Source organism: Belonocnema kinseyi, chromosome 6 (genome assembly GCF_010883055.1).
Source record: "Belonocnema kinseyi isolate 2016_QV_RU_SX_M_011 chromosome 6, B_treatae_v1, whole genome shotgun sequence".
Taxonomy (NCBI): Eukaryota; Metazoa; Arthropoda; class Insecta; order Hymenoptera; family Cynipidae; genus Belonocnema; species Belonocnema kinseyi.
The window spans coordinates 105,746,645-105,756,332 of NC_046662.1; the positions used below are offsets into that span (position 1 = coordinate 105,746,645).

The 9,688-nt window shown below is 32.2% G+C and overlaps 1 protein-coding gene across 1 annotated transcript in view; it reads left to right on the forward strand.

The window, feature by feature from the left end:
* The first annotated feature begins 357 nt into the window (after positions 1–357).
* LOC117175534 overlaps positions 358–9,688 on the forward strand; it is a 301,601-nt gene continuing 292,270 nt past the window's right edge. The window contains exon 1 of the mRNA XM_033365241.1: positions 358–532. Coding sequence (XP_033221132.1) covers positions 410–532 — 123 coding nt within the window. The 5' untranslated portion in view covers positions 358–409. The remainder of the gene's footprint in view (positions 533–9,688) is intronic.

Genomic DNA, 9,688 nt, shown 5'->3' on the forward strand with positions numbered 1-9,688 from the left:
CAGTGAATGCGAATTTATTTTTATTTTGCTCTTTTCACCATGGCAGTTTTTCCTATTTTCCATGGGAATAATTAGAAATGCGTATAATGAACGTAGATAGACTGTCTTTACTATTATGTTTTGTAAACTTCACAATCTGTCCTAGGGATTATAGGAAGTTTCTTTTGGTATGAGTGCAATTATTTAATCATTTATTTTATATTCCAATAAACATAGTAACTTCACAGTTTAATATTGACAATTGTAATTCTCTCAATAGTGACTCTCCTGGATTGCTAATCTCCTATTGTAAAAATAAATATTATAATGTCAAATTTTATAACTTAAACTTTCTCCGTATATTAGTGTCAATAGTTATCTCATTTCCTATATCATCGTCAGTCGGAGAGTTTGATATGGAACCGCAGCAATGTTGAAAAATGCCATCAGCGCAGCAGCTATTCTTTGTTGCACACACATTGTAATATCCGGAAGGGCAGCCCTTGCATTTTCCGAATCCATCATCAAGATTAATCTGCTGCTTGCACTTCGCGTAAGTACAGAATTTGTTAGCATCAAGCAGGTTTTCATTGCGAACCTTCTTTACAGCCATTATCACAGTTGATTTTATATACAGAAACACAGTTCTGTGCGACCAATAATGTCATGTAGTCTCAACTCTCTTAGCGATAATGTTTAATGAAACTAGGTTCCACTGTATAAGTAACTAGAACTTAACAAAATCCAACGCACCAGATTAATTAGAGCCAAAGGATAATCAAGAACGGTATCAAATCAAGAGAAAAAAGTCATTATCTCAGAGACTACAATCACCCATGGAAAAGTTGTCATCTCTAATAAAAACCAGACAGTGCATACACATCAATATAACCGATAGAACGCTAACAGTTACACCAGAACAGAGAATTTATCGATAATGAACAGAAAACGACATCGCGCGTGTTCATATGTCAGCGGCCATATTGCTAATAGTATTTATCAATCAGTTCGCAATATTACAATCATCAAAAAATTATTTTCATTGGAATATTCAAATTATTTTTACTTTTGTTTTCAATTTGAAATTTCCCTTTTGAAAATTTTATTTACAAATAACCTTTTAACTATTTCTAGAATAGGTAATACTTAACAGAATCAACTAATAATTAGTTATTGATATATTTCTAAAAATTTAAATTATTAATAAACTTTTAAACTAATTCCACAAAAAATGAAAAAACATATACATATGCCACATATCTTATGGTCGTGAGACGTAGTTATGGCTGAAATTTTACCACGATTTCGCTAGGGTCGCGTGCAGTTTTTCAGATTGGCACTCGCTCCCGGCTAATTGAAGAAAAAATTCAAACACATGTGCAAGTCATTTTGAAAAATGAACTCAGATATTTGCATGATTTACGTATATTAAAATACTTGATGACACTAAAAAAGTACATAAATTGTACTTTATAATATACCACTAGAGTGGCACCACGAATTGAGACTATTTTGTGATTCGGTTAAAATAGAACGAAAATGAAATGATAAAGTAGAACATCTATGACTATATGAGAAATATAGAAAAATCACTAAAAAACATTTTACGTCGTTCTTGATAAAGTCCATCATAAAAATACGAAATTGTACAATGGAATTTCTGAAAAAGCATAACATGAGTTGTAAATGGCTAGCGTGGCCAACAAAATTTGTTAAACAAGGCGAAAAAATGAATTAGTGTATTTAATTTGTTTAAAAAAATAGAAATTAATGGTTTTATAACCAATTATCATATCGAGAGGTATTTATAACATATCTTAAGTTGAATAAGATAATATATTTCTTTTACTGACAAATGAAAATATTATGCATTTGCTAATTATTTTGTTTAAGGGTGTTGGTTCAATCCGACTTTGCATTTTTTTATAGGTACGGCACTGATTCCATGTATATTTTTTCCGAGGGATTTACGAACGAAAGAAAGAAAACTTGTCGAATATCCTGGGTTTTGCGAGATCCTCGGATCAATAAAATGTTGAAAAATCGAACCTTTTATTGAGGAAATGATTATTTTCCTGATAAATATGAATTTTGCCAATGATAGAAATCAGCGGGTAGCAGACGGCATCATTCAAACTTTCAGAATCGTTTGTTTATTTATTTTTTTGCTCACAATCCTGACATAATAGAAAAATTCTAGAGACCAAAAGATCTTCCAAAGGGCCAGGTCTTGATGATGGTGTCCCCAAATTTTGCAAAATGCGTTACAAAATGGAGCAAAAAGCAGAGAGAACTGACATGCCCTGTCTGTCTTTTTGTAACTGTATTTGTAATAAACGTACAGGCTAGCTGTTACCTTCACTCTACACACGGTTTCGGGTTGCAAGTTGATAATCTTGGAATTTATAAATAAATTTGCAGAGGGTCTACTTTCAAAATTTTGCGAATTCTAGATTGATCATTTTGAAATTTATTTCTGTGTAACTTGATAAATTTATAATCCAGTTATAATTTCAAACTGGGTAAATTTACAAATTTACATACAATCATAAATTGGTTTATCTATCAAATTTGTACGTTTGCAGATATTATCTGCAAAAGAGTACATTTCAATATTTTGTAGGAAATTGTATACACATTTTTAGTTTTTATTTCCCAATTGAAAACTGCCTAATTTTTGGCTGATTCTCATTTCTTCCGTCGCTTTAGTGAACAGTGCGTCACCTAGCTACGTGATAATCTATGACGATTATCACCCGAAAAAATGTAAAAAAATACGATTATACAAATAAACTATTCGAAAAGTGTCTGCATAATATTTATTTCCCAGCGATATTTTTCAACAAAATAATTTATTTGCCGGGGAAGCATTCAAAATGATTATTTGACATGCTTACAATACGAAAAAAAGTTGAGAAAAAGATTCGAACCCACGACAGCGTGGTGATCAGCCAGATTCTTTTCCACTGGACAAGCGGAGCTTGATGGGAGTCCATGCGCGCGAACCGGTACAGGTTGTGCACCCTTGGCTAATGTGATTTACAAACGCTCATAGTTCTTACAAGGGACCAATAAATCCGGGACACGTGTCTCATTATTTTTGAAGTAATATCGATTGACGATAGTCTTATCAAAAAGTCTATGTCCCAGAAGAGGTTTTCCCCTTTGAGAATTGTAGTCTTGACCCATGGTCGATAACGAAGCGCGTCCCGATATCGTGTATAGAGTGAAGGTAACAGCTAGCCTGGACGTTGATTACAAATACAGTTACAAAAAGACAGACTCTCTCTGCTTCTCTCTGCTTTTTGCTCCATTTCACAACGTATTTCGCAAAATTTGGGGACACCATCATCAAGACCTGGCCCTTTGGAAGATCGTTTGGTCTCTAGAATTCTTCTATTATTTTAGGATTATGAGTAAAAAAATAAATCATCAAACGATTCTAACAGTTCAAATGCTGCCGCTTGCTACCCGCTGATTCCTATCATTCGCAAAATTCATAATTATCAGGAAAATAATGATTAGCTCAACAAAAGGTTCGATTTTTCAATATTTTATTGATCCAAGGATCTCGCAAATTGTCTGAAATCAAAGAATCGCACCAGAAAGCTACTCGGTTTGAAATTCCCTCTAAACGATAAAGTCGGTTCTTCAATGGTGAAAGTAGACTACTTGAAAGCAGATTCGTTTCACTCTTAAACGATCTAGTTTAACGCTGAAATGATGTCGACGAAATCATAGATTCACGCCTTTTCATCTTTAGAAGACAGTCACTTTTACCGTGGAACGATTCTTATAGCGTATTTAATTATCCTGCACTGGTGCAATCCGATTTGAACTAAAGCAGATCGGAGAGAGAAGGAAGAAGTAAGAAGAAGTAAGAGGGAGCGATCGGAGTGCTCTTGGAGTACTCCAGTGCAAGATAAACGAATGCGTTATTAGATTAACGCTAAAAGTATGCACTTTAATGGTTAAACGATTGCATTTTAAAAACGCGGTGATGCTATTCCACGCATGCACACACGCATGCACCTAAATTATTTTTCAGTAAGCTTATGTCCCATTTTAACCGTTAAACTGCACCTTCTACGCGTTTAAGTAGAGTCGCTTAGCGTTGAAACGATTCTTGGTTAAACAACTCTCACTTTAACCGTTAAAGGATCTGTTTTCAAACCTAATTCTCAAACGATGGTACTTTAACCGTAAAAGTATTCCTTTATTGTTTAAAGTAAATTTGAAAATGATAATGATGCTGTACATAATTCAAGACAAGTTTCCCCACTAATTCCATGTACTTTTGCATTAAATTGAATAAATTTCCACGAAATGGCATCTTCGTGGTAATTTCAAAGATAATTTATTTATAAATTGACGAAATAGGATATTACCATTCGAGTTATAGCACTTCGCCTATTATTTTTGGTTTGACGCATTTCAGATTTTTGGATTCGCTCATATTAAGCACTGACACCAATTTTAGACTAAATCGTTTTAACCTTGAAAAAAATTAATTCAAGCAATAAAATTTACACATTCGTTGCAAATCAACAAATTAGTATCTGCACACACGTAACTTATCATTATTTTTTGAGCATTTTTATCGATTTATAGCGGGGAAAAAAAGAAACTTTGAACGTCGATAAAGACGAGGTCAAGTGACTAAGTTCATTCATGAAATTTTTGTGTAGAATGATTTTCATTTTTTGGTCCTAAAAATAAAAGACAAATATCAAATTGAAAACATAGCAGCACCAGCAATGTGCTAAAATTTACTCTTCGGAGTTCTCCAACCAACTTCCGTCATTCTTGACGTCTAATGTTTGACGTTGAATTGATCAGCTGATAACTATTGTTGACAGTAAACCAACCAGGGGGACTCAGCGTCTTATTTTCTGAATTTGAACATTTTTTCTGAAGATGCACATTTCTCAAGATGGGACTTCGACGGATTTATCGAGTATCACATTCTAAGTTAATCCTCTTTTTTTTAATCGAGGCATCTACTTTGTCGACGATAATAGTTTATTTCCTATTCCTATAGTATTTTACTAGAAAAATTTCTTCGTAATTATAAACATTTTCATATATACAAACGTTCCTTAGTGCTTTCTGTATAACTTCCTAAATCCTGAACACGATATTTCAATTCGTGTGGACGTAGTCAGGACCACAAAGTAAAAATCATTCTACACATAAGTTCCATGCACGAACTTAATCACGTGATCTTGACTTTATCGACGTTGAAAGTTTCTTTTTTCATTCGCTAGAAATCGCTGAAAATGCTAAAAAAAATTAAACAAATTTTTTTTAATATATCTCGACAAATTTGTTAAAAATTTCATAAGCTTTCGTCTAAAAAAATAAAATTGGTCTAATAGTTTACGCCTAATGTTAATGGAAAAGCCTTTCTATTTCTTCAAAGAAAAATATTAGTTTTGGCAACTGAAAACCGCTATATTAATTTTTGTTACGCAAACCCTATTTTCCCTGTTTTAAAACGATATTATACTTGAATTCTTATTAATTTTTATCATTGATTATAACAAAAAGTCTCTCAGTGTATGACATTAAAAAACTGTTTATTTCTTTATGTGAAAAATAATTAAAATTTCTAGGTAATGCGTTGTACTTAATCTTATTATTTTTCTTTGGTGATATATTTCTTCACATAAAAGTCTATAACTTTTCTTAAGTGTGACTATGAGTTGTCACAAGAAAAAACTACCGAAATAGCCTGAACTTTTGTAATCGAAGTTATATAGCAACCTTCGTATGGATCATCAGTATTCCTTTATACGTACGTATTAATGGACTATCTGTTTTTATGACAAATTTCTCTGGCACGCGCCTCCACGCTGGGTTAGCACGTTTCACGGGAACAAATACACCACCTCTTTTGTGTTCTCTAAACACGTCATTGTCACCCCGTGGCATCAACCACTCCAAATGGGAGGGGTCCTACCAGTTAAACTCCTGCACCCAAATCAATATGCCCTTTTACTACGAATACTATAAGGTAGTTATGTACTCATACCAAAAGAGAGACAGCCGCACAATTTACGATGTTACCCCCTGGTGGGTCTACACCCTCGTGGCCCCCGGAAATCAATCTTCCAAAAACACTTAATTGATTAATAGTTTAAGATGTTAATTTTGTTTGTCCACTTGGTCATAATCAATATTATTAAAATTCATCAGACCGGCAATCTTAAGGACTTGGGCTCATATCCCAGCGGAGCTAGAGAGCGTTTTTTTACAATCTTAAAAATTAATCAATATTTTAATAATATTGATTATGAACAAGTAAACAGACAAAATTAAAATCTTAAACTATTAATTAATTTCCCTCGTCAAAATACCTACATCAATAATAATATACTTGATTTATGTTTGTTGACTCCTGAAATTTCTCGATTCCCACAACAATGACTATAATTACTTGACTGAATTCTTTTTGAACCGGAGTCACGTGTAAACTCACATATGTCCCCACTCGACTGCCCTATTATTAGAAGCACCTATAAACTATTATATTATGTTAGGCATTAAAAAACGCGCTACAAACGAAAAAAATAAAAATGAAGTAAGGGGCAGGAAATTAAAATTCATTTGGTTTATATTCAGCAGATTCTCTTCGCCCAAATCACATATTTGTGACACTTAATTTTTCTAACGTTAATGAAAAATTAAATTTATCCGAAAATATTGATTGAAAGAATATTTGTCTGAATCCACAAAAATTTCTTCGCCATGTGGACTAGTATTCTCCTGGATTTCCGGATTGATTCCAGAAAAGCATCAAACACTAAGAAAAATTTCACTACTTTTTACTTCGACTTCCTACAATGTATTATTAAGCTTATTTTTGAAGAAAACCCGGATTATCAGTTCAGAAGGGGGCAGAGTCAAAAAGTGGTCAGATAATTTTCAATAGGGCGTGTCGAAAAAAAAATTGTTTGTGCGAAGTTCTAGTAACAATAAAAACCTTCTTTTGGGAGTTAAAAACACTCCTCTAAAGATTCATTAAAAAAGTATTCTATCTCCGCATTGTAGATATAGCTAAAAATCCCAAAAAATGAAACACTTTTTCAAAGTTTAACAGCAAAAATTTTTGTTTAAATTTAAAGTATGAATAAAAATAGCCTAAAGCAAACTGATTTATACCTGTATAGCGATAATTCCGTTAAAACATTTAAAATTAAAGTGATTAGTATGGACTTTGAATTACAAGACAATATTCATAGGTGGTATATTGTTGTTTATTTGACAATAAAATTAATTTTTCTTGTATAAATTAGCAGAAAAAAGAGTTGTAAGCAAATGGATTTGTACCTGCATAACAAAAAATTATTTCTATCAATTAATTAATTTTAATAAAATGATTAATAATTAATTAATTATTAATTATTGATTACTAATTGTTAATTATTAATTCTAGATTCATTTTTTATTAAATTTTAGGGGAGTATTTTTGATTGCCAAAAGGAAGTATTCATTGCTAAAAGAACTTCGCGCAAAAAAGTTGTTGTTTTTCCGGTATGCACTATTGTGCACGTGGAATACGAGTATGGACGGCCCCTTAGTAAAATTTGATTAAATTTAACTAAATATAATTAATTCGAAAAATATTTGGTAAAATTAACAAATTATATGCTAATTCTTTTATGAATTTACCCAAACCTGACAAAATTGTCGTAACTAAAATTTAATGAAATTGTCACAAAGTACATACTATTCATGCGCGAAACGTCGTTTAACTCGTCAAAGTCACCTACGCCGAAAAAAATATGTAACTATATTAGTTCAATAATACCTTGAACTAATACGCTTCGCATAAATTAGAACTCAGTAGGTAAAAAAGTCGAACTGGATCTCTTTATTTAATTTGTAATTTTATCGGTTTGAGTATAGAACCGACGCTATAGCAATACCGAATTACATCGATTAAGTAAGTATTGAAATGGAGCAGTTCTTCACGTAGAACTCGCAACGTTCATTAGTTGAATGTCAGCTGTTCTATAGCATCGAAACAGATACTGTTCCACTATTGTATCGGGTACGTAACGAAATTTGAGTCACAGTGCGTCGATTTAGGTATACTCGCTGTGTTTCGCTCCGTTCGACTCTGCTGGTTCGAATGACGACGAGCAGCGAGGATCCAACGAATCTGTAACTTAGGAGCTTCGCATGAGCACTGCGCTGAGTTGAGGCGCCGGACAATGTGTTGGGAAAAATTAAAGAATAATTATTTTAATATCAAATCTCGCTTGCTCTCAAATTTAAACGTTACAGATTCGTTGGATCCTCGCTGTTCGTCGTCATTCGTACTAGCAGAGTCGAACGGAGCGAAGCATAGCGAGTATATCTATATTGACGCACTGTGATTCAAATTTCGTTACATACCCGATACAAAAGTGGAACACTATCTGTTTTGATGCTTTAGAACAATTGCCATTCAACTTATGAACGTTGCGAGTTCTACATGAAGAACTTTTCCATTTCAATATTTACTTAATCGATGTAATTCGGTTTTGCTATAGCGTCCATTCTATACTCAAACCGATAACATTTAATTTTTAGAAAGAAAAAGGAAAAGATTTGGTCTATTTTCAATAATTAGTTTCATAGTTTCTTTTCACTTTAATTTTTTTGTCTCGCAGGTCTTTACATATTAAATAAATAATTTAAATAAAATGTGTTACAAATATTACAAGAACATATTTTTTATTTTTCATTTTGTTTTGTCGTTTGCACGCACATATATGTTGATTCTGATTAGAAATTTCAGGATTAAATATATATTTAAAAATTAAATTTTCTTACGTTGACATTGAGTCTAATTAGAAGTCTAGAGATTAAATTTTTTAAAAATAGAATATCTTACGTATATGACTAAAACGCGGTTTTTATCATTTTTCGCTTGAGTTTTCATTCTTGTGAATATATATAGAGTCTAACAGAATTTTGAATGTTGTTTTTAAATTAATTTTTATTTTGCTCCATATATCTACGGTTTCGTTTGGGTCCATAACAATTTTATGCTATGTGTCCCCTTTCAAAACATCTTTCGCATGAATGTTTCCACCTAATAATTTTATTTTATTTTCATTTTCATTATTTTTTTGTTTCTCGCTAAAATAGTACATTTTGGTTCTCCAATGTTTACATAAAAATAGAATCTTTGTTTACTTTGCATTCCGCTTCGAAAAGTTGCTGCGGTGTACCTTTAAATGGGGTAGTTACTTTATAGAAGGGAACGGAAAAATTGTATTCCTGATATATTTCGTCAATTGTTTGCTTCGGGCTACAGGAAGCGCTAGGATTGTTTCTTGCGTTTGCTGGTTCCATATTTGCTAAAACATTTCAAATAATATAGCGACAAAATAAATGTAATCAAATATTCTTTCTGTGTCTAATTCTTCAGGAATAAAATGATTATTATTTTTTTGAAAGTTTTTTTTTGATTAATGTATTGATTACCTATTCATGTAATACTAAATATTGTATATTTTATTTCTCTTTTTTTACTAACTTATTTTATTGTATTTGTAAAGTGTCAAAATTACAGTAAAATTGAAAAGAGAGGGAAAAATTTCTTTTTAAAGATAAGCCTTCTTTATATGTTGAGAGCAGTCTGCCCAGACTGTTTACCCCATGTTTTTACCCAGACTGTTTTTACCCCATAATTGACCGACTGGTTTGCAGTCAA